Raw genomic sequence first — 26,117 nt, 5'->3', positions numbered from 1 at the left:
TAAGAAATCTAAATAACTCATTGAGATAAAATTCACACAATAACTAAATAATAATAAATTCACACATTTAGAAAATAAATAATAAAGTGCATCCGTTACACAGAGAACAGCAGATGCTGGAAGACGTGATGTCAAGTCCGACTAAAAGTTTTGTTGAAAAACATCGGGTCTTGGTTGCTGATGTTGTTGTCCAGCCGCAACACTCTGCTACCGTACCTATGAGGGTTTTTAACACAGGTAATGCGCCACTCAGCTTAAGAAGAGGGGAGGTGGCGGGAATCATTCAGCCGGCGAGGAGTCGAGAACCTGTACTGAGTCTGGTAACGCCAGCACTCCCAAAGTACAGCGTCATCTACAAACCTTTGTACTCTGAGAGTTGCGCAACACTGTCCGAGCCCGACCGTTTGTTGCTGACCCATGGGGACGTGTTTTCTGGAGGGCCAGATGATGTAGGCCGTGCTAACTTGGTGCAACACGATATACGACTGACCCCAGGGACGCCTATCCCTTACCCCGCATTCAGGACATCCTAGACACACTGTCCACGGCCAAGTACTTTAGTACCCTTGATTTAAGATCTGGGTATTGGCAGGAGGAGATGACTCTGAGGGCTCACAAAGCAGTAGCTTTTTGCACAAGGGGTGGGCTCTTTGAATGGAATGTGATGCCGTTCAGCCCCTGCAATGCGCCTGCAACATTCCAGCGACTGATGGACTGGGTGTTGGCCGGGTTGCAGTGGGAGACCTGTTTGGTCTACTTGGATGATGTCATTGTGCTGGGAAAGGACTGCCCTGAAATGTTGGAACGGTTGCGTCAGGTGTTCATCAGGCTGCGCCAGGCTAACTTTAAGCTGAAGCCTTTCAAATGTTACCTTTTCCGGCAGGAGGTGGCTTAGTTAGGTCACATCGTTTCTGCTGAAGGCATTGCTACAGACCCTCAAAAAATCCAAAAGATGGTGGAATGGCCCACGCCCAAAATGTCTCCGAGGTGCACCAGTTTATTGGTCTGGCATCATACTACCGGCGTTTTGTTGAGGATTTTGCAACGGTGGCTCACCCACTCCACGAAGTAACCAAAAAGTATGCACAGTTTAATTGGACCACTGACTGTCAAGGGGCGTTTAGTCTCAGCACCAATTCTGGGCTACCCCCTCGACAACGGCGAAATGCTCCTGGATACTGACGCTAGCGATTGGGGGATCGGGGCAGGCCTCTCCCAAGTTCAGGGGGGCGAGGAGAGGGTCTTAGCCTACGGAAGTAGAAGGTTATCTCCCACTAGCAGAACTATTGCGCTACTAGATGTCAGCTTCTGGCTGTAGTGGAGTTCACTTCCCATTTCCGGCAATATTTGCTGGGGCGACCCTTGACGGTCCGGACGGACAATAGCAGCTTGCGTTGGCTAACGATGTTTAGAGAACCTGAAGGCCAGCTTGCGCGGTGGTTAGAGAAGCTAGTGGAGTATGACTTCCGGGTGCTACATCGCCCAGGTAAGCACCACCAAAATGCAGACGCTCTCTGGAGAAGGCCCTGCCAGGGGTCTTGTCCTTGTAACATCCGTGAACCCTGTGTCGTTGACAAAAATCAGGATAAGGCCATGCAGTTTAGCTTAAGGGTGGCTATTAACGATGTGGTTCCTATAGTGGGGGTTGTAGAAGACAACGATGACCAACAGTCCCCCCAAACAAACACCACATCGCCGTGTCGTCCTCCTTGCAACAACGATTATGACCAGGCAGGCCCAAGTGTCCGCCATGTGAGTGAGCTGCAAGATGACACCCTGTTTCGCGGTTGGATCCCAGAGCAATTTGGTAGACGCACAAAAGACAGACTTCCATGTTGCCCCAGTGACACAGTGGTTGGGAGGGGGAAGCGAGCGGCCACCGTCGGTCGAGATATTAGCTCACCTCAGCTCGCCCACCAAGGCCTATTGGGCGCAATGGAAGAGACTATACCTGAAAGAAGGCGTCGTAATGCAGAAGTATTATTCCCCCGAGGGGAGGGAGTTCCACCCCCAGATTCTGTTACCCCACGCATTCGGCAACGCCAAATGGGGCAAGTAAATGACGGACCTGTCGGAGGGCATTTTGGGGTGGAGAAGACACTCGCCAGGCTCCAGGCCAGGTTTTACTGGTAAAACATGAAGGACGATGTCACTGTGTGGTGCTGTACTTGTGCCAGCTGTACTTGTGCCAGCTGAGAGAGAACGCCACAACCGCTACATACTGGTAAGTACAAGATTACTTCAGTAAGTGGGTGGAGGCCTACCCTCTACCTGATGAGCAAGCAATAACTGTTGCCGAGCGTATCACGGCTGAATGGGTGTGTAGGTACAGTGCTCCTCACAGCCTGCACAGTGACCAGGGAACCAACTTCGAGTCAGCGGTATTCCAGAAGATGTGTGAACTGCTGGGAATTGACAAGACACGCACAACGTTGTTTCATTCCCAGTCAGATGGTCAAGTAGAGCGTTTCAAAAAACATCAACCGCCACTGCGGAGCGCTGCCATTGGGACTGGGACTTGATGATTCCCTATGCAGTCATGGCATACCGAGCCACCCGCCACAGTTCCACGGGCCTCACCCCAAAAATGATGCTCCTTGGAAGAGAAATAACTGAACCAATTGATTTGGTTGTTGGATTGCCCTCAGACAGCGAGAATGTTAACACTCCTCCAAAGTATGTAGTGCAACTCAGGGAGCGCTTGGAGCTTGCTTACCAACTGGCTCGGGAAGCGCTTGGGAGATCTGTCAAGCAAGCTAAACGGCAGTACGACAAGATAATCTGCCAAGCCCAATACAAAATCGCTGATGCGGTTTGGTATCTGATAAAGGGGACCAAGAGAGTGAGAAATAAAGTGGGGAAATTTTTACCCTCCTATGAGGACCCATACTTTGTGGTGGGCGTGCTAGACGACATGGTCTACTGGATCAAGAAATGTCCAAAGACGGCAGCCAAAGTGGTGCATCACGACAAGCTGAAGCCCTATAATTCCCGAACACCATTGGACAACACCTGGGCGCATAAGGACGCTGATGCCTGGTCGCCGTTGGAGGTGTCGCCCGCTTTGCCGGACTCCAACGCCACAGCCCCTGATCATGGTCCCCTCAACCTGTAGGAAACTCAGACTGCGAGGAACCGTTAGCAGGGGGGCTGCCCTAAGCTCCGACCCGGAATCATCGTCACCGGCGGTGCTGGACGGCAGCCGATCTCCAGTCCATACGAAAGAGATGGGGACCCAGCGTCCTCTCAATCATCAGGCCGGACAGCCTTGTGCAACCTCCACGCCGCCACGAAGGGGCCAGAGGGCCCGCAGGTCGCCCAGCCGACTTGGGGACTGGGTTCGCCGGTCCACCTGAAGGATGTAGCCTGAGGAGGGCTGTAGGCCGATCGAAAAAAAAAAAAGCGTGGTAAAGTCACAACATTTAAAGTGTATTTGAATTGTTTGGTTTCTTCCTTTGAAGATGCACTACCATGTATGTAAAAGCGATATATTTTACACTCCCTATTATAGATAAGATATGGTTATTCTAGCTTATGAGGCTCGTTGCGGGGAATTGTTAAAGTGTCCTGGACCGATGTTAAGGTTCTAATCATCATCCGGAGTGGGGGTAGTGTTGCAGGCATTTGCTTGGCCAGCTCTGTGGGGCGGATCGTGTATGACCTGTGAACCAGGAAGTGCTGGGTTGGGTGTGTGCTATGCCTCGTTGCTATGCTGAGTTGAAATAAAGTTGACTGGAAGCAGCAGGTGACGTGTTCCTTCTCTGCCGAGGTCAGGTCACCCCTTACTACGGTTTGGAGTTGAAGAATACTGACAGTTAACGCACGCATTCCACAAGGGTGGAATTGAACTTGGGTCTCCTAGCTATGAGGCCTGCGTGCTAACCACTCGTGCAGCCTATCACAACACAACTAAACAAGGATGTCTACAAACGCTGATTTTCATAACCATCCTTGTATAAATTCTTCCTGGTCATATATTTACATGTTTATTTGTATTATTGTAATTTAATGATCTGTTTTGTTGACCCGCCTGGATTTACCTTATTTTGTTTGTATAATCTATAGTTCTATAAGGCGTGACCAAAATGTTTTTATTTATTTATTTTAAACAGCATGTCAACCCGGAAATGCTGCAGGTCAGGCCGTAACTTCCTGTTTATATCAGCGTAATTTTTGCAGTCATTGACTGCCGAAATAAAACGAAAAGAACCGAGTAGTGACGATGCACACTGCAAATGTTTCCGAGAAAAAGTATCTCTGTGTTCGCTTGAAAACATTGTCCTTAGCAGGAATAGTAAAGCACAGTATTAAAAAATACTAATACTAATAATTACAGTAAGGAAATTACTGTAAGGAAGTTTATAAACCTGTCTTGATTACAACCTATTTCTTTGCACGTAGAATAAAAAAAAACATGCACGGCGTGAATAGCACTACAATACCCAAGCTGCACTGCGGTAGGGTATGTACAACACAAATGTGCTGCTTGACCGACATCGTGTCTATACAGGTCGACATGGCACCCAGGCCTCAATATTAGCCAGTTTCACGTCCTTCAACGCTTAACAGCAACCGTAAGTGAACTCTAATTATGAATAAAGTGCGTTTTATTAGCGATACATTCATGTTAACATGCTGCGGTCACCTGGACGTTAGCGGCTAGCTAGCAGCTAACCAGGAGCCGAAAGTCAAAAGTTGGCAGCAGTGTGACATTTGGCTTAGTAAAATACGATTACACGACAGCGACGGTAAAGACTTTGGAATACTTCAGTTGACGAGCTTTATGGCTAAACTGAAGCCGAACGCCGCACGTTCTGCAAAGACGAGCAGACCAATGTCAACTTTGTTATGGCGCCCATGTGAATACATGAGAAGTTGATGTCAGCTCAGTAAGCCCGGCCAGTCAGTGAATAGGAAGCTAGAACGGTGATCATATTTGACTTGGATGTGGTTGTGATCACGTCATCGGGCTGTGTTGGCTGGCAGGAAGCATGTGGCTTCGTAAGATCGGATTTATAATACCATTAGCGGTGCTTCCTATGATGTGATGATCGATACTTCTTATACCGGCTCTTCATAATTGAAATCGGGGGTTCTTAACCTTTTTGACGTTGAGGCCCGTTTTTTTCCAGTGCAGAGTGGCCCCTTGGCCCATTAAATATTAACACTGTATAGATTTAATTGATCTCATTAATTTGTTTTAATTTTGTCAGTATTAAATCGAATCCACTCGCAATTTAACAAACTAAAACATAATAGATCATCACAAAATTTTTTATTAAACCTATCTTAACTTTTGCTAATGAAACAAATAAAGCAAGAATAAATATAAAAGTCAGGCTTGTTAATAAAAAAGACTAATAGTAGATTTTACTTTTAACAAAAAAGGTAGTTGGAATAAAAATTAATAAAATCAATTAATCAAGAGTTAATGAACCAAATAAAGCAAGAATAAATATAAAAGCTCAAGTCAGACTTGTTAATAAAAAAAGACCAAAAATAGATTTTACTTTTAACAAAAAAGGTAGTTGGAATAAAAATTAATAAAATCAATCATTCATTCATTCATTTTCTACCGTTTTTTCCTCACAAGGGTCGCAGGGAGTGCTGGAGCCTATATCAGCTGTCTTGGGGCGAGAGGCGGGGTACACCCGGGACTGGTCGCCAGCCAATCACAGTAAAATCAATCAAAAAAAGGTAGTGATAAAATAAATACATTCAGATAAGACATTATCCTTCTCAGCAAATTAATATTTACATATTTAATATATTAACAATTGCTTCATCAGTCTTCATTTTTGCATGGCAGAACCAGATGTTGCTCTTTATATTTTGAGCAACAATCAAATCGTTGAACCGTCCATGTTTAATAAGCTACAACTGTTTTTTTTTTTTTAATATTCCACCGGCTTTCTCACGAGTGTCAGATGCTTGGTCTCAAGGTGCCGTTGTAGTTGTGAGGGCTTTAATGCTTCGTTAGATAGCGTCAGACCACACTCCACATACTGGGCTCGTGGCTTTGCCTGGCTTCCTCCATTTACAAAGCCATACATTTGTAAAAAATTAGTCTTTTATGGGGGACTGGCACCACTTTTGTCTTCATTGTTTCGTTTTAAAAATGTATCCATTGCTAGTTGTAGTTGAATGTCTTCTTCTGATCTTCTGTGAGCTTGATAAACAACTGACTGACACATTACCGCCACCATCTGGTCGGAAGCTGCACGGTTACTGAGCATCTCATGGATAACATACAGGAGCATAGCAGCTAGCAACTATCTGCGTGCTTGCCTGTCTCATCCTATCGTCGCGCCTAGCTCTGTGGGTGGGGTTAGCTGACTGAAAGACTGAGACCGAGACATTGACCGACACTCATTGGCCGTTCTTTCATGACCGACGAGTTGTCGGTCAGTAGCTGTTGCGCTGTTGTCGGAACGAACGTGAACATGAGTGAACGGACCGACTCAACACGGCTGACCGGGTCTATGCACAGGGGGCGATCACGACCGAAATGAACAGATCTTTTTACTGAATGAACCGGAATAATCCGGTTCACTGAAACAAACAGTTTTGCCCACCACTATTTTGCAGTACTTAGCGCAGTTGTATGCGCATGCGCGGTGATGCGTGTGTCAAAGAAATGTGTATTGCATTTTTAGTAGGTGGTAGATCATTTTGACTCGGTCATGTCCTAAGTAGCTCTCAGGCTGAAAAAGTGTGTGCACCCCTGTACTACGCAGTCCCACGGTCCTCGTGGCCCACTGGTGCAAAAGTTTTTTGCGGCCCTATAGGTGGAGCTTGAGGCCCAAGTTTGGGCCGCGGCCCTATGGTTAAGAATCGCTGCTTTAAATCCATATTTAAGTCATTTGAGGTAATGTTTGTCTGAAGGTTCTAAGTGCAATATTCTTAATGCGTCATATTTCACATTTAATTTACTAGCAATATATTCATATATTTCATATTATGCTCTAAACTGTATTTGTATATAAACCTGGGTAAAATGTGTTAATACTTTTAGGTTGTTTATATTGTTTATTTTTTTACTATTTAACTAATTCTGTCCTCTTTGCTGCTGTGCAATGTAAATTTCCCCACTGAGGGACGAATAAAGGGATATCTAATCAAATCTAATCTAAACTTTGTTCAAAGGCTGATCACCATAAAAGGAGCCACATGTGAAATTTTTGTCAAGTAATCAAAGCAAAACATATTTTTGCTTGTTTAAAGAGAAATAACAGACAAGAAAAAATAAAACATATAACTAAATAATGCAGGACCAATTGGTTGAGTTATTTAGATAATCAAGCGTTTTGTTTCTTAAATGGACACAGTGAATAGTGTAAGTGGTGGTTATGTTTAGGGCTATATATACTATATGTCTTAAATGGACATAGTACATAGTGTAAATGGTGGTTATGTTTAGGGCTATATATACTATATGTCTTAAATGGACATAGTACATAGTGTAAATGGTGGTTATGTGGCTATATATGCTCTATGCAATCTGACTGCACACTTCTAGAGGGAGTTTAACTGGTGTGAATAAAGCAGGCAAACAAAGATGAAATTGAAATAAAATTATATATTATAAATGTTTTTTAAAAGGTAGTTTAAAAAAAAAAGGTAGTTTCAGCCAGCTTAAAAAAACAACAATTATTTAACTAACAGAAAACCACAGCTTTTACTTAAGCTGTTGAGTATTAGGGGTTTTGGAAAAATAAAACGAAATAATGCTTTCATGGAGGTTGAAAGTTCCCTGAGTCTCATTGGTATCATTAGTTCAGCTCAAGGATTAGCAACTAATAAAGATACAACAGACAATTAAAGCATGACACAATAAAATAGTAGAGAAGATACCATAAATAAAAACATGATAGTAATAATAAAAAGATAATTCAAAGTGTAATAGAATTAATAAAAGGTAAAGTACAGTAGAAACCCACAGTGCACTTTCTCACCGTGAGTAGGTTAGGCGTCAAGAACGGCCATGTTGGATAAGTGTGCTTTGAGGTGGAGGTCATTCCAAAGATGTGGTGCCACTGCTTTCAAGGATTTGTCACCTCGCCTGCAAAGCAACGCACCAGGGACCATCAGCAGGTTGTGGCCGGCATACCACTTCAAAAGTGGTGCCTGCTAATGCATGGATGATCATCTGGAGTTCTTTGTTGGACACCCTAGGCCAGGGGTCTGAAACACGCGGCCCGTGGGCCAAATATGGCCCGCAAGACGCTAGTTTAGGCCCCCGCCTTGATATGAAAGTTTAATGTTAGTGTGGCCCGCGCAGGTTTGATATGGATGCTGTATGGTATCATGTACCCAGAAAAAATGATTACGTTTGATTAATGTTCATGTTCAAGGTTAAATAACTGTTAATAGTTATCCTCCCTATCCGTGTGGAAGTGGTAAGTTTTTGGCTATTTAAGTTTAAAGGAAATAACTTGAAGGCTACCGTTTAGGTCGCTAGCTCTCTAGTTTGCGAGTTAGCATGTGTCTCAAGACCCTGCAGTTGCGCAATATGTTGTAAATAAAAAGAGTATAAATGTGACTATAGTCGTGTTTTGTCATGTTTACAGGGCTCTAATAATGCTTTATTCATTTTAATCTGAAAAAGATAATTTGTCTACCCACCAACTATATGTGGTTTCTCAAGTTATTATTGTTTGCCGTTTTATTATTATTATTATTATTATTATATTTATTCATTTATTACTGATTGATTTTCTTTATTCTTGATTTGTTTATTTATTTTTCATCTTATTTTGTGTAGAAAAATAAAAATTAAGATATTTGAGAACAGTGGAATGTTTTATAATAGCTTTTATTGTAGAAAATCCGAACCAAAGCACTGAAAAAGTTTGTATATTTTTCTGTTTTTAATAAATGCGTATTTTTTTTTTTTTTTTTTTTGGAAAACCTGACCCCAGCCTCGCCCAGACCCTAGCTCCAGTGGCCCCCAGTTAAATTGAGTTTGAGACCCCTGCCCTAGGCCATGGGTCCAAGTTTAGAGATGTTATACAATTCCAAGAAGCGTTTTTTCACAAGGTGTGAGGAGTGGCGTTCCAGTGACATGGACTATAATGATGTTATTTTTTCTTAGAATATTGCCACCTTAATTAAATAATTATTACATAATAAAAAAAAATTCTTGTGAGTTTTTCTCACTGGATTGTTTTTTGTAATATTTTGAATTCATTTTTTAAATTAATAGCTTGGGATTTGTGCTGTTTTGAGGTTTACTTCTTTTGTTAAATTATATATTTAGAATGTGCCACGGGCCTCACTTTGGGCACCCCTGGCCTTAGCCAATATATTGTAAGTTTTTTTTGCGGAATATTTAAAAAAATTAAAAAAAAATTCCCCCATTGCTATGGCACACCCTTTTCCCCCCGGTCTCATGATGTCAAAGTGATGATGAAGATGATGAAGTGATGATAAATACTTGTTCTGATACAACCAGGGCATTGGTGGCTCCATTCAGGGGTCACAGTTGAGCCCCATGCAGGGTTGCACCTGGTGGGGTAAGGATGGAGCTGAAAAAGGTGAGGGAGGAGGAGCTGGTTGATGATGTCAAGGGAGTTGGGAGCAAGAAACCATTTTTTATGACACTTTGCTGTCATCCTGCGGTGCCCGTCAGGTCCCCCCTGCTCAGGAAGGCAGTAATTACTACTAAATAATTTTTTTATTTTTTTGCTCTCCGTCCACAGTGTTGCCTAAGGTGGCAAGGGAGAAGATGACGTTAATGCAGTGCATCCTCACCCGTGGCACCCTGCAAAGGGCGCCGGTGATGCAGCGATTACTGGCGAGTGTTGCTGTCCAGGACCCACCGCAGCCACGGTGCGGCTGCCCCCTCGTCCGCCTGCCTCCCCCACGTCACGTGGTCTGGCACCGGTTCTCCACGTCGCCGTTGAGCATGGCAGCGCATCAGCCCAAACACCAGCCTTCCGGTGGGGAAACGCACTCCAGCTCTTCACCTCAAACGCCGTCAGATCAACGAGAGGCGGCGGAAGAGGTGGACCCATTGCAGGACAAGTCCATCGGTCTTGTTCAGAGATTTAAGAAGACCTTCAAACAGTACGGGAAGGTGTTGATCCCTGTGCATCTCCTCACATCCTCTGTCTGGTTTGGAACCTTCTACTATGCTGCAATGAAGTAAGACATCACGACTTTGTTTCTCACAATTACAACTACTCACAATAATTCCCTTTTTTTTGTGTTTTTTTTTTTCCCGTCTCAGAGGCGTAAATGTGGTGCCGTTCCTGGAGATGATTGGTGTACCAGAATCACTTGTTGGACTTTTGAAAGAGTCATCCAGTGGTTACGCTCTGACTGCTTACGCCATGTACAAGGTCATTTCATGCACACGTTTCACTACCAAGTTAGCATTGGCCTTGTTTTCCATCTACGCTTACTAAACAGCATAGAAAATACATGAAATAAATACATTTGGGAACCACAAATTAGGGACGTTCCGATCAGGGTTTTATTCAGCAGATACTGATTATGTACGAGTGAAATCGGCTGATATTGCTACCAATAGGGATCATATACCGTATTTTCCGGACTATAAGTCACACTTTTTTTCATAGGTTGGCTGTTCCTGCGACTTATACTCCAGAGCGAAAAAAAAACTGTTTATGTTACAACCGGACCCCTTTTCTGTTCATATTTATTTTTTGTGTAGCTGAATAAGCATTTAGCATTAGCATTAGCATATCTTACATCTATTCAACCCAGGGGTGGGCAAACTACGGGCCGGGGGCCACATCCGGCCCGCCAAGTGTTTGAATACGGCCCGCCCGTTCTTTCCAAAGTATTTCATTTAAAGTCAACATACAAGCTGGCATCATGGCTTGAGACGACATTTTCATGGTTTGGCGGTTTTATCAATTTTGTTATTTGATGCGGCCTGTTGTTTACAAAGTGAAAAAAGGGACACAAGCACATAATAATAATAATAATAATAATAATAATAATAATACTAATAATATTAAATAATAAATTTATTCTTATTATTATAAATTTATAACGCACTTTACATCAAATAAATGATTTCAAAGTGCACATATAGCAGATTGCATAACACTTTTACAGATACAATAATTTCGTTATTTGATGTGGTCTGTTGTTTACAAAGTGCTCCTGAAAAAAGGGACACAGGCACATAATAATAATAATAATAATAATAACAAATAATATCAATATAAATAATAATACATTTATTATTATAAATTTATAACGCACTTTACATCAAATAAATGATCTCAAAGTGCACATATAGCAGATTGCATGACACTTTTACAGATACAATAATTCCAGCTGGACTGTTACGTGTAAAATATCGAGTCTGGCCCCCCCGTCAATTTTGTTAAATGAATGCGGCCCGCCAGTCAAAAAGTTTGCCCACCCCTGATTCAACCTGTTCTCTATTCTTTTATTGTTAGAACTTGCCGTCCAAGAGGACGTAATGTTTGTTTTGGTCAAGTAGTTTGGAAAATAATTTACCTGCAAAAAATGCAACTTATACTCCAGTGCGACTTATGTATGTTTTTTTCCACTTAATTATGCATTTCTGGCCTTGTGCGACTTATACTGCGGAGCGACTTATAGTCCGGAAAATAGGGTAGATGCATTCTAAATGTTTAACTGTACTGCTGCTATATTAGGGCTCACCAAGGTTTTTTTTCCTTGTGGGAGCTACTCTTACAAAATGAAATGACTCATTGGAGAACTTTAATACAGTTTATTTTCAGGTTGGCAACCCGGCGTGCATAACTAAAATAATAATCATATTTTACCTATGACAGGCGGTAACTATTTTTTCTGTCCCTTCATTCAGATGTGACGTACATTTCATCATGCGCTGCTTATTTAGCCAAATGATGTTCAAACAGGAATAGTTTGTTGAAAAGAAGACTAGTATGTGGTGTAGGAAATGAAGCCATACGAGTAAAGAAAGCAGCTATGGGAATATACGAGTGTTTCTGGTTTGTTTTGTTGACAACACTGGGGACCCGTTGGGACCCATCAATAAGCCAGTTTGGGGGACTTAGGATCTGTCTCTATTTGCAGATGATGTGGTCCTGATGGATGGATTCTGATTGAGAACAAATTTTGCTTTGTTCAATACTGAAATATTTCTGGCCACCTTATGTTGTATATTTGTAATATGAGGTTTCCAGCTCATATTTTCATCTATTGTGATCCCCAGAAATGTATTTTCCTTCACCCTTTCAATGTCCACACCGTCTATTTGTATTTGCTGGTGCGTGTCCTTTCTGCTGTTACCAAACAGCATGATTTTAGTTTTATTTAGGTTCAAGGACAATCTATTATCATCAAACCATCTTTTTAGTGTGACCATTTCTTCTCTGACCTTTCTAATGATTTGGTCTGTACTCCCTCCGGAACAAAAAGCAGTGGTATCATCCGCAAATAATACCAGCTTTAAGTTTTTCGTAACTTTGGAGATATCATTGATGTACAAGTTGAACAGTTTTGGCCCCAGTATTGACCCCTGGGGTCAATACAGAAGATGAATCTGTGTGTGTGTGTGTGTATATGTGTATATATATATATATATATATATATAATTTTTTTTTTTTTTTTTTTTTTACAAATTTGCAAGTTGATGTAAGTGCACAGACCTAAATTTTCTGCTTGCACTTCTAAAATGCAACATTGCAGGGTCTGTAAGTAATGCAGGACTTGGATGACCTTTCTAAGTGGATTCAAGTGGATTCGTGATCATGAGCAATTTGGTGTTCATGCATTGACCAGCCTGTCTTTGTCCTACAGATTGCCACGCCTGCCAGGTATACGGTTACTTTGGGCGGCACATCTCTGTCCGTCCAGTACCTTCGGAAGCACGGGTACCTATCCACCCCGCCACCGGTCAAAGACTACATCCAGGACAAGATGGAGGAGACAAAGGAGAAACTGTCGGAAAAAATGGAGGAGACAAAGGAGAGGCTTTCAGAGAAAATGGAAGAAACCAAAGGGCGCTTCTCTGAGAAAATGGAAGAAACTAAGGACAAGCTGTCTGAGAAGCTCCAGGAAACCAAAGACAGGGTATCAGAGGGAAAGGCATTTTTTAGGAAGGACAAATGAGTAAATATTGCAGGCGATGCCTCAATAAATGAAAAGATGAGTGATTTGGGAGCACCTCTAAGGCGCATGTAACTTGGTCCTGAAATTCCACCGCCATCTGGCTCTTTTGTATTCAATTTATGCGCTAATCCACACACAGTCGTGCCACGCAAAGTACACTGTAATTGTAGACCACAGCTTCCCTGGAGCTCCCCGACTTTAGCTCTTTGCTAAATGAACAATGTATAAAGTTAGGTGAAGTTCAGGAAACACAACACGATGCTAGTCCAACGTGAAGCTAATGATTATACAACAGCATGTACTTCCTCAACATCAAGCCTTTCTAAAGGCTGGCTATCACCTGCTGTCTTTTTGTACTGTAGAAATCAGAATATCAGTTTTTCTAATGTATTTTTATCTGTTGGCCAAAGCTAATTTATGACAGCGGGGCGACCATCTAATGTATTTAACCCTTAGATGCCCAAGGGACTGGACCCTACACTCTTCCATAAGTGGCTCAAAAATTACCCATACCAGAATCAATGTGTTTTTATGCCAATTTTGCCATTTTGGTTAGGAGTAATCACTTGTATGATATTTAGTATTATATTTAGGACAACACAAGAATGATTTCATGTTAGAAACATCTTCATTTTTCACTTTTTTTTTATCTTTGAAAAAGAAAATGTGAGGATCCATTGTGTATTGCATAAAGGTAAGTGTAAATGTGGTAAATGTAAACAGCATGATATCAAAAATATGATTTTTGAGAAATACCTGGCATATGAAATGATAACTTTTTTTAATTATTTAATTTTTCATTACAAATATATTTCAAGAAAACAACCTGACCGGGTCATTTTTGACCCACTTATGGAAGGTTGGGTTAGTAACACACAAACCAAAATTTCTTAAAATGTATAAAAAAAAAGTTAAAAATGTGAACGGCATTATATCAAAAACATGTTTTTTGAGGAATACCTGGAATATGAAATGATAAAAAATTTTCATTACTAAGATATTTCAAGAAAACAACCTGACCAGGTCATTTTTGACCCACTTATGGAAGATTGGGGTAGTAACACAAAAACTAAAATTTCTTAAAATTGATAAAAGATAAGTTAAAAATGTGAATGGCATGATATCAAAAACTTGTTTTTTGAGGAATACCTGGAATATGAAATGATGAAAAAATTTCATTACGAAGATATTTCAAGAAAACAACCTGACCGGGTCATTTTTGACCCACTTATGGAAGGTTGGGTTAGTAACACAAAAACCAAAATTTCTTAAAATGTATAAAAAAAAAAGTTAAAAATGTGAATGGCATGATATCAAAAACATGTTTTTTTTAGGAATGCCTGGAATATGAAATGATGAAAAAATTTCATGACGAAGATATTTCAAGAAAACAACCTGACCGGGTCATTTTTGACCCACTTATGGAAGGTTGGGGTAGTAACACAAAAACTAAAATTTCATAAAATGTATAAAAGATAAGTTAAAAATGTGAATGGCATGATATCAAAAACTTGTTTTTTGAGGAATACCTGGAATATGAAATGATAAAAAATTTTCATTACTAAGATATTTCAAGAAAACAACCTGACCGGGTCATTTTTGACCCACTTATGCATCTAAGGGTTAATAGAAGGAGATCATCTAATCATGATCGTCTTGTCAAGCAGCACTCATTCATGTTAGAAATGGGCAATATCAACAGTATACGTAAATATGTAAATTTGGTTTCCATTCTATCACACTAATGAGATAATTCAATTTGATGACCGACTACCGACATCATGTTCTTTGCGGTGCTGAGCTGCTCTTAAATGACTATTGCTATGACGGAGAACAGAAACGGGAGGCCTATGAATAGCAGAGTGGTGAAATAAAAAATGTATGCTTGGCATACTAACACAAGTCTACCTGGAGCCGTGTTAGATGAGCAAGTGTCTAGAAAAAGAATAATAAATCAACTACTGTCACTGTTGCAAGCGTACATGTCTGAAAACCGGACGTGATCCAAGAAGATGCCTCAGCAGACACCAGTTATCAGTTACCAGTGTAACCTGGGAGCTTTCTGAGATGCTTATTATTATTATTTAAATCCTGATACTGTTCCAAATTTGCAAGATGTACATGTTTCACTGTTGGATCTTACGACTGTTCTATGTAGGCCTACAAAGTGCAAAAAGAAGAAATGGGAGTGAGAGAAAAAATGTTTACAGGAAACGATTTATTGCAAACAAGCATTAAATGAAATCGGCTCAAAAGTTAGAGACCAACCTCTGAAACCCTGCTAAAATAGAAATAAAATGTTGAAAAAAGGAGTGAGAAATGGTGCCCTAATGTGCCGTTCTTGTTAATCGGGTGAAAAATGGCTGATTTCCAGGTTTCCAGGAGGCTAGTGGGAATGTTGATGGCTTCACGGAGGGCATCCACTGTCTGCAACTGATGTCTATTTTTGTAAACTTCTCTTGCCATCCATCCCCAAATGTTCTCCATTGGATTTTCATGAGGGGAAGACCAGGATGGTCCAAAAGAGTGAGCTTATTCCTCTGGAAGAAGTCCTATGTGAAGTTCAGCGTTGACTGTTGAAAAAGCCGGTCATTATAAGTCATAAGGGATGCCCCCTGCAACATCTCCACATACTAGATGGGTGCCATTTGACGCCCACGCACAACCAGAAGTTCCATTGTACCATTGAAGGCGCCCACTCTACTGTGTGATGTGGAAAACATCAGGACCATCAAGGTTACACTTTTTCTCATTCGAGAATAAAACTTGCAATGTTTGGCGCTCCCTGGCAAATTCCAAACAGCCAATTTTGTGGCACTGACGGACACCTGTCTTCTTCAAAGCTTTGATGGCAGATGGTGTCTGATGGTTACTGGACTGCACTCGGCACTGAGGACGGTCCTGTGTCATGAAAAACAGCCACTGGGATTTTGACATTTTTTGGGTCAATGTGAAGTCAGTCTCTTTCCGTCCACATTTTTGCCAGGAATTTGCATTTTAAAGGCAGTGTTCTTAAAGGGGATCTATGATGCTTTTTCCAATTTTCTGACCTATAAATGTAGTTAGAATGTTCTCGTGTTAAACCATGCCAACGTTTCAGATAATGAGGTTTGTGCCTTTGGAAGTGAGCCCTGAAAGAAGTTTGGGATGGCTCCGTTTCAGCAGGTTTTTTCCAACCATGGATGCCTGTGATGTCACAGAGAGCCGGACCTCATATGGGCGTGCCAGGATACGCCAGCCCATCTGCTGCACTCTTGTGGAAGATTTTTATTTTGTGTAAGTGGTTGTTCGTGTAGCATTATAAAGTGTGCATGCATGCAAATTACAAGTTCACCGATGTCTGGAACACAAGGGACATTTGGCAGTACTCCGGAGTGTCACCGGTCACAGAGGAGTGGGCGTGCCGGGAGGCAGGCAGTGGGTGGAATAAATGAAAAGAGACCACTTAGGAAATTCAGCTGGAATAGGTGCAAACTCTGGAAGATCTAGAAAGTCCACAACTCAATAGAAAGGGTCGAAAATGAGCATAACGGGTCCTCTTTTTAAACGTTGATCTTTGAATTGACTTTAATGCTTGTTTGTAATAAATTGTCCTTTATGTTGCATGAATATTGCAATACAGATTTTAGGCCATATCTCATCCCTAATTCACAAATTGTGACTGATGTGTAGAACCCCATCAACAAACATCTTGAAATAGATGCAAACGTTCTGTTGAAGTGGAGCTACAGATGAATAAACAGGCAAGTCACTAGAAAGTGTCTCATGTTTATTATGTTTCTTTACGAAGGACAATACTTGTTTTATTTTCAACCTGGACCACTCTGGTGGACTTGAGTCTTGTCTGGGGGTTTCCTCCAAAGGCATGCAGGTTCTTATGAGTTAATGGTAATGGTAATGGTAATGGTAATGGTAATGGTTTTATTTCATTTGAACATGCATCAGATTCCAATTGAGTGCATCCCATAATCAGTTCACAGTTCCACATGTCCAAAAGGAGTAGGAAGAAGCAAAGCTTATTAAATCCTACCCCTCCATCTGGTACTTTTACAATCACTAACTGTTACATTTGTTCACTTCCTGCTTTCCTAATATAATTTCAGTTATTTTTTTATTTAAATTTACATTTAAATTTGTTCACTTCCTGCTTCCCGATTTAAATTTAAATTAAAATTTTAAAATAACTGAAATTATATTAGGAAAGCAGGAAGTGAACAAATGTAACAGTGATTGTAAAAGTTCCAGATGGAGGGGTAGGATTTAATAAGCTTTGCTTCTTCCTACTCCTTCCTACTAAAATTAATTAAATTAAATTAAATTAAAATTAAAATTAAAATTAAAATTAAAATTAAAATTAAAATTTTGTCACGTACCAAAGTATGCGGTGATATGAGCATCCAATGCCATAATGTGTACCATAGTGCGTGTCAATATAGTGATATATATAGCACATCATGACTGGTTCAAGACTCTTCATCCTTGTATTTAGCAAACATCAACTGCTTGTATTGTTTCTTGAATTGGCTCATCGTTGTGCATTGTTTGAGGTCCTTACTCAATCCATTCCATAGTTTGATTCCACATACTGAAATGCTATGGCTAGCATAACGTAGTCCTAGCATAGAAGTGTTTCAAATGTACTTCTTCCCTGAGATCATATTTCTCCTCTCTTGTAGAGAAGTATTGGATGACATTTTTAGCTAATTGGTTATTTTTAGCCTTATGCATTATTTTAGCTGTTTGAAGATGAACTATATCAGCAAGTTGAAGTATTTGTGATTTTAGAAATAAGGAGTTAGTATGTTCTCTGTAGGCGGCATTATGAATTATCCTTACTGACCTTTTTTGCAGTACATTTAGCCAGTGAAGATTGCTTTTATAGTTATTATCCCATATTTCCACACAATAAGTAAGATATGGTAGAACCAGAGAGCAATAAAGAGTGTGGAGTGATTTATGATTGAGAACAAATTTTGCTTTGTTCAATACTGAAATATTTCAGTTACCCACGGGTGTGTGTGTGTGTTTTTGTCCCGACAGTGGGGAAAAATTTAGGACTTGCTTCTTGTAAAGTTCCAACTTTATTCTAGTAAATGTATTAAATTAAATGTATGACTATTGTGAACTTTTTTCATAAATGTCCGACTTTATTCTTGTAAATGTATGACGATTATTGTGAATTTCCAACTTCATTCTTGTAAATTCACTTTTTATCCTCAGAAATTTCAGAACCTTTTCCCATAAACGTACAATGTACAAAGAGAAATATGCATGAAAGAAACAAAGATTGCAGCGTTTCAAAGAACAAGGAGAGCCAACAGAAGTGGGTAGAACGTAAAAGTAGACAAACTGCCATTTATTCGGTGCTTTGAAGAGGAAATGCTGTCTGTGAAGGACCTCAAAGATAACGTGACACTTTGACACCACGATGTGGAAAATAAACCAAACAGGAAGGAAAGGTGGACATTGATTTTCACACACAAACCCATTAAGAGAATGACTCCTTTTTCCTTGGCTGGCATTCCGCTTAGACCAGGGGTGTCCAAAGACCGGCCTGAGGGCCATTTTGGCTCGTTTTTTTTTTTTTGTGGGTCCACAGTTTATTTTAAAAAACCCACACACACATCAAAAATGTGCAAAATCAGAACACTTCCATGGATGATTAGCGCAGCGCAAAAAAAAAAATACAGTAATCCCTCGCCGCTTTGCTCTGATTACGTTTTTTCAAAAACCATGCAGTTTTATGATTGAATATAAATACATATTGACATATTTTTTGCCTAAATGAATCATTTTCAGGCATATAAAGTAAAATACCAGTGTAGTGTACAATGTAGTATTCCACACGAGTTGTCAGTCATGTTACATGAATGAGACAATAGCCACTGCAGGAAGTACTGTACAGAAACAGGAAGTAAGCTCTCCTAATGCTAAGTTGTGTGAGTCCATATTATGTCTTATGTCTTCAAGTATATTGGGTCGTAGGAGTGTAAATGTGACTATAGGGGTGCTATTTGAAGTCTACAGAGCTCTAATGTAGAAGGTTGTAGGCAGGTTTTCGATGGTCCAAAACAAGATCCCATTTGTAAATAAGGAATCCAATGAACCGCCATGAACGGGGGATTACTGCATTGGAAAGTTAGAAGAATGTTAATCATCTGGATTTATATTTTATATTCAAGAGAAATTTCAATAAAATTAATCATATATACAAAAAAATGGCAGGATACGACTTAAATTTTGACATTTAAAATAGAAAACTTTGAATAAAATATGAATGACATAATCATTTGTCCATCCATCCATCATTCCATTTTCTATGCTGTTTATCTTCATTAGGGTGGCGGGGGCGAGAGGTGGGATCCACCCTGGATTGGCGGCCAGCCAATCGCAGTGAAAATCGTTTTGTCTCCAAAAAAATTGTGTTGACTTTTAAAATACGTCATCATTCTGAGTGAAAACACGTCATTTGTGTGAAGTGTTTAGCGTTTATTGACGGGTGACAGATGGCACCCTGGACACCCCCGTCTTGTGGTGAGGCTGCCTTGTGAGAAATGCTTCCTTTAAAAATCATTTTTGTGGCTTTATTAAATGCAAAAGATGTTGGAAAAGTGGTTTGGAATCAGAGCGCCATCCTTACCACTTACACATCGCTGTGCAGGGTGTCCCGATAAGTCTGGACTGGCAGGGGGGAAAATGTAAAAAGCCAAATTTTATACGCAATATGAATAAATAAATACATTAAGATGTTTTTTTTCACAATTGAATTTATTGTGTTGTGTTACTTTATTATAAATTATAAATTAGAGATGCATGTTTTTTTTTTCAAACCCATTCAGGAACTTTCTGCTTCTGAAAAGCCACATGGTAGCGCTAAATTTTATATTTACTTTTTAAAAATTTAGATTTAAGTGTAGTTTGTCCACACCTAGAGGTGAAGACTGGAGCAAATTTGATGAATGATTTGATAAATTATCCTAAAAAAAAATGACTATAGTACGTACATCACGACTATCAGGAGAAGCAGACTATAGAGGGGGATGTGGCCCAGCAAGGTGCACTGTATTGGGGCACATGCTCCGAACAGCTGGTGTGGCGTCATAGAGGTCTGAGTGAGAAGTTAAAACAGGCCTTGAGAAGCAAATTTGATGGTAACTTATTGTTTTTAGTGTATTTTATAGCTGATTTAATACATGGGTCAAAACCCACCCGTTAACATAAGAGATGATACCAGAAAGCTAACACAAGAGGAAGGTTAAATCAGCTATAAAATACACTAAAAACAATAAGTTACCATCAAATTTGCTTCTCATGTCTTGGTTACCTTCTTAGGCTTCCTCATCCATGAAAATGTTGCTTTTAATACTTTTGGTGTGGGCATGTAGGCCTTTTTTTGTCACTATACCCCTCCATTTCTATTTCCAAAAATGGTCAAATGAACCTCAAAAGAATCATATTCATAAATTGAAGGTTCTTTTGTTACCTGGCTATTACTGAGGGCTATAGAACATATCTCTTAAATCAATTAGTTTGATTTATTTTCTCATTTTAATCACTTTTAATCACTAAAGAAACATCTATGGTGTTGGGGTGAATTTTGACCCATATATATTCATGTCAAGAAAAGGTAGAAAAAGTGATTGTTTTCAGCAGTATAAAGTATAAAGTACTTAGTATAAAGTGAAATCAAAAAGGAGAACAGGCATTTTCCTTGGAAAAGGACAAGATGTTCCTCCATTGTCATCATTAGCCTAGTTTGAACGTCAGCAGAAGGAGCTGCACCCATTTCTACCAAACATCCCTGATGGGACCAAGCTTGTCAGATCTTCCTGTGATCTCTGTTGCCAAATCTGAGGATTTTTGATATCATTTGAAATGTCTAAAGTGACGTTGTTGTCTGGAGAATATTTCTGCTTGGCGATGTGGTCAGTGGCCTCGTTGCAGGATCTCTACGGTCCAGCAAGAAGAACACCAAGCATGTGGGTAGCTGCTCTAGAACCTCAACTCCAACACAACTCAATACATAGGGCCCAAAAATGAGCATCATTTTAATTTACTTTGAATTATTTTGAATGAAATATTAATTCCTGATGAATAAAATTCAGCGTATGCTTTATGTCCAGACTTGTGGGACACCCTATAATAAGCAAAATATTGTGAGCAAATTCTGAACAAAACCAAACAAAACACACACATTTGAAAGTGGTCGGCCTTCTTGAAGTCTTATAATGTCTGTACATGATATATTACATTATTCACAACATTTCTACCCATTGGGTAGGATATGTGCATAATCTATATTCAAGTTATATACAGCACCGTACAAACAAACAGAAAAGCACCGTTGGAAGTGAGGCACAACGAAAGTGGGAGCTTTTGAGTGCAAGTGGGTTCCTACGTCTGCTCCACACACACACCTACACACACACACACACACACACACACACACACACACTGGCCTGTGGTCTGATTTGTGGGAAGGAGTTGAGTACAGACTCTCTTGGACAAGAACTGACATGTCACACTGCCCCCTTCAGGCTATAAACCGCAATTGCCCACAATTCTCCTCTGTCATCTGCTCAAATGTGAAAACGAGGCACCTTTAAAAAAAAATAAAGAAAAAAAACAACATATAATTGTAACATGCAAAAGTCCTGGTAGAAGCTAGACACGCTAACTGAGCGAACAGAAGAAAAGCGGGGGGAAAGATCAGAAAGAAATGTGCACCAGGAAGCAGCAAGTAGCAATCAAATCAGTGGTAGCAGCAACACCAATAATAGCAGCAATGTAGCACACACACGCACACACACGCACACACACACACACACACACACACACACACACACACACACACACACACACAGACGTCATGAATCCGTTCCAGCCACACGTGAGCATTAACTACTTGATAAGTGGCGAAGGCCTCCATGCCGATCCCGTCCATACGATGGAGGAGGCCGCATTCGCACAACCCACACGGGGATGCAAGCCGAGGGCGTACGTCTTCCACCCACAGCTCGATTTTTCATCTGCCCGCGAAGTACACTAATCCTTTCCAATTCCTTGGCTTCACTGCATGCCGGCGAGATATGAATGAATAAATCACACTTTCATTGTTGGTTACGGCGTATTATTAATCCTATTAGACGGCATATTTTTGCCAAATGAATGAACTGGCTAGATGAAGTGAAGAGAAATATAAGGCATTCAGACGACGCATTCAAAGGCGTGATATGTAGTATTCTATGCTGGTCGCATTACGTGTCTGTAATGGATGACGATGTCTTATGATGGCTCCTATGTTGGCTACTAGGAGTGTAAAAGTGACTCCAGGGTGTTATTTAATGGTTAGGTCTTATGTCTCACTACAAAAATATTCCATTTATAAATAAGGACTCCTAATTGTCGGAAATTCACTGACGAGGCATCACTGTGTAGGGAACACGTGATGAGTTCAAGCCCATACTGTACATTTGAACATTTCTTAGGTTGGAAAAGTGTTGCTATCATTGCATGTGTCATGTGGACAATCAAAGTACCACCAAGAGAAATACTTGTTGTATGTATGAATATTGCAGTTTTAATGCTAAAAGGGCTCGGATCCAGTCTCTGCTGGAATTTCGGGGTTTGGCTTACTGGGAGATATCCAGTACACGGTATGACCAGGCTGGCAAGAAGCACAACGGAGGAGAAGGCAACAATTTCTTTTTCACTTTCACTCCATGTCGACCAACACGCCACAGAAATGCCATCGCTCCTCCACAGTTACATTTGGGATGGGTGTGTACTAAAAAAAATATTTTATTATGAGCTACTTGATAGGTTGGTGAGTTTTGCCCATGTTGATCAAATCCATGGAGCATAAACGCACAAAATGGCGTTTAAATGAAATAATTCATTCATTCATTTTCTACCGCTTATCCTCACGAGGGTCGCGGGGGTGCTGGAGCCTATCCCAGCTGTCTTCGAACGAGAGGCGGGGTACACCCTGGACTGGTGGCCAGCCAATCACAGGGCACATATAGACAAACAACCATTCACACTCACATTCATACCTATGGACAATTTGGTCGCCAATTAACCTAGCATGTTTTTGGAATGTGGGAGGAAACCGGAGTACCCGGAGAAAACCCACGCATGCACGGGGAGAACATGCAAACTCCACACAGAGATGGCCGAGGGTGGAATTGAACTCGGGTCTCCTAGCTGTGAGGCCCTGCGCGATCAAAATGGCTTTGTTTTCCTCAAATAAATACATTTTGGTGTGTTTGGAATGTCAGCGATTCTGTTCATTCTGTTCGATTCATGGACAGGATTTCTAGGAGTCCAGTTTTGGGGCCTAAGATCTCATCTGGGCTATTCTTTATTCCGAAGACTGCCGGCTTCATCAGGCTGTGTGAAGCTTTTGGGATGAGACGTTTTCTATGATGAGCGTTTATGAAAAGTTACTGCGGAGGAGCGATTGCAATCCAGTCAGCTATGGCGAGCGTGTGAATGTCTACTTTATGGCGGCCCGCCTACTCCAAAGAACGGGAAGCGTAGCGAACTTGGGCACGGATCGAGAGCACCCGAATGTGGTGGACCTTCGGACGAGGCCCGAGCACAACCTAAGAGATGTATGGATGTATTCATGGTGTACGGATCCTCACCATAAGAACTGGCTGATCCACATCAGGATCGTGTGAGTCCAAGTGTGTAAGGCCGGGGTGACGGCATGCAGACCAATGAAAGGACACATTTTGGACATGAAAATCTTAGCTTTGAGCAACACAGTGTCTTACTACGTATATTACCTACGTATGTCAAAAGCAGATAGCATTCATAATTCATATATCATGCCGTGGGCCAATCAAAAGAACCGTTTGGTGAGACAGCAACCAGGATCCAACCATCAGGTCAGGGGACGACCGTGGCATCGTAGACTGGGTGCGAGTATTTCGTCACCGTTCCAAAGACTTCAGCTTATAATACTCGTTCTTTGCTCTCATTGGCCGAGCAGAAAAGTGAATGAAAGAGTTCCCTTGTTTTCTTGTACGATAAAAAGTAGTAATAGTGCAACTTTGAGATAACTTCTTCTAGCTTCCTCTTCCCATGGCAGCGAGCGTGTTTGCCAGTCACTTGTTTTGTTGTCAGGGTGTCTTTGAGGTCCTGGCTTTGTGCACAGACTCAGTCCCAAAAAGAGTAGATCACCAGATCATCATCCGTCCAATGTCTCCCCCAATGAGGACCCAATCTTCACGCACTTCAGGCAGGGCGTCATCCTGCAGGACATCAGAAACTGAATTTCCTTGCTTTGTTGTTGCTAATTTGTGCACGGGGGGGCAAGGGACGAGAGAGACCAAGGACAGGAGTTCTTTGGGTGGTCCCACTTGATCTTTTCCTCACACCAGATCCTTGGGTTGGCCGCCCTTCGTCTTGGCAGGTACAATTGTGCTTTGGGACTGTTTCTGCTGCCGGATCGGCCTGCTCTCAGGCCCCCCGGTGCCCCCCATTCTCAGGTTATTGCTGTGCTGGTGTAGAAAGAAGGTTGAGCCGGGGTATTGGCTAATCACCTCGCTGTATGCGGGCGGGGGCCCCTCCGTGCGCCCGTGGCTGCTGGAGTTGGCTACACTAATGCCGGAGTTACTGCTCGGTGGCCTCGGACCACCCCCGCCTCCCGAGCTCCCGCCACCCCCGATGTCGATCAAGTCGCTGTGGTAAATGGTCCGGTTCGGCGGAGCCCTGACCGATTCTCGGTTGAGTTCCATCTGCTGCTCGGGGTCTCGAAGCTGCAAGGTGCAGGGACCCTGGTACGGCGGGGGCTCCTCGCCGTCCGACAGCGAAATGGTGGGTGGCAGGTCGATCTGGTGCTGCAGGTATGGGTAGGTGGGCTGGAAGCGGCTGAAGCGGTCTCGGTGCCTGAAGGCAGGAGCGGTGAAGCGATCTCTGGCCTGGGGGGTGGGGGGTGGGGGGTAGGGGTGTAACATCAGAGAGATGAAGAAAAAAAGATGAAATATTCACCATGCAAGATAAAATTTTGGTTGCATCGTGAGTGAGAGTGATACATGGGTATGTATCCAGTCATACGGGGGGGGGGGCATGTTGAAGAAAAAGCCGGCCAACTTCCGTCTTTATTCCCATAATTATAACCTTCTCTCCAACATATTTTTCCAAAAATAACTTATTAAATGTTTTGACCTTATAATATGTTATTCTCATAAAACATTTTTCTCAAGTCGCTTTTTTATTATTCTTATTTATCATTTATTTTTATTTTTCCTGTTTATTTTCCCGTTTTTGCAACATTTTTTCTCTCAATATTTTGACTTTATTATTGGAAAATTACAGCTGCCTTTCAACCTTCACTTTCTTCTACTCATTTTCTAATCATAATATTTTGAATTAATCCACATAACATTTTCTCACAACCTAATTTTCAAAAAAAATGACATGAAATTTTTGCTATTGTTTGCTATTCAAATTTATTTACTTTACCTATATATACCTAATATCTGATATTTATGTAATATCTCATTTCATTTTTCGTTTCATATTAGACTTTATCCTTGTAAAATGACTGCTGATTCTTCCATTGTTTGCTGCTGTTTCTTGTAAAATGATATTTTTACAATTAAAAAACAGCCATGGGCCACAAATGGCCTCTGAGGCCTCACGTTGGACACCCCTGAAGTGGAGGAGGGGAGTACTTGGAGCTTGTGGACGCTAATGAGATGAGGAAGCAAAGGAGAGAAAGAACAGTAAGAGCTGATAGAGCATAGCTGAGAGACGGCTGTCTAGACGGTGTCTGGGGAGGCGCTGCTGATTAATAACACACACATACACACACACACACACACACACATACACACACACAGGCTGGAGGTCTCTCCATGACCCTTTAACAGCAACACTATTAAGATCTTCTCACAGCAACAAGTCAGAAACAATGTGATTGGTGTTGTCTTTTACTCATATTTTTAGCAGCTTTGTCTCGTGGGAACGAAGCAACGCGTTTCATCGCAAACTCTACTCGA

At 41.3% G+C, this 26,117-nt stretch overlaps 2 protein-coding genes across 2 annotated transcripts in view; one reads left to right on the top strand and one right to left on the bottom strand.

The window, feature by feature from the left end:
- The first annotated feature begins 4,452 nt into the window (after window positions 1-4,452).
- On the top strand, window positions 4,453-16,703 carry LOC131105618 (uncharacterized protein C18orf19 homolog B-like). The gene is made up of 4 exons (XM_058053954.1): window positions 4,453-4,574; window positions 9,702-10,146; window positions 10,232-10,343; window positions 12,793-16,703. The coding sequence occupies exons 2-4, from the start codon at window positions 9,728-9,730 to the stop codon at window positions 13,102-13,104; spliced, it is 843 nt and encodes a 280-aa protein (XP_057909937.1). The 5' UTR covers window positions 4,453-4,574; window positions 9,702-9,727; the 3' UTR covers window positions 13,105-16,703.
- An 893-nt stretch (window positions 16,704-17,596) lies between these two features.
- Window positions 17,597-26,117, bottom strand: part of LOC131105253 (low-density lipoprotein receptor class A domain-containing protein 4-like) — a 45,847-nt gene continuing 37,326 nt past the window's right edge. The window contains exon 4 of the mRNA XM_058053183.1: window positions 17,597-25,034. Coding sequence (XP_057909166.1) covers window positions 24,486-25,034 — 549 coding nt within the window. The 3' untranslated portion in view covers window positions 17,597-24,485. The remainder of the gene's footprint in view (window positions 25,035-26,117) is intronic.

Source organism: Doryrhamphus excisus, chromosome 17 (genome assembly GCF_030265055.1).
Source record: "Doryrhamphus excisus isolate RoL2022-K1 chromosome 17, RoL_Dexc_1.0, whole genome shotgun sequence".
Classification (NCBI taxonomy): domain Eukaryota; kingdom Metazoa; phylum Chordata; class Actinopteri; order Syngnathiformes; family Syngnathidae; genus Doryrhamphus; species Doryrhamphus excisus.
The sequence above is the reverse complement of the archived record's forward strand: the minus strand, read 5'-3'. Positions and strand labels throughout refer to the sequence as shown.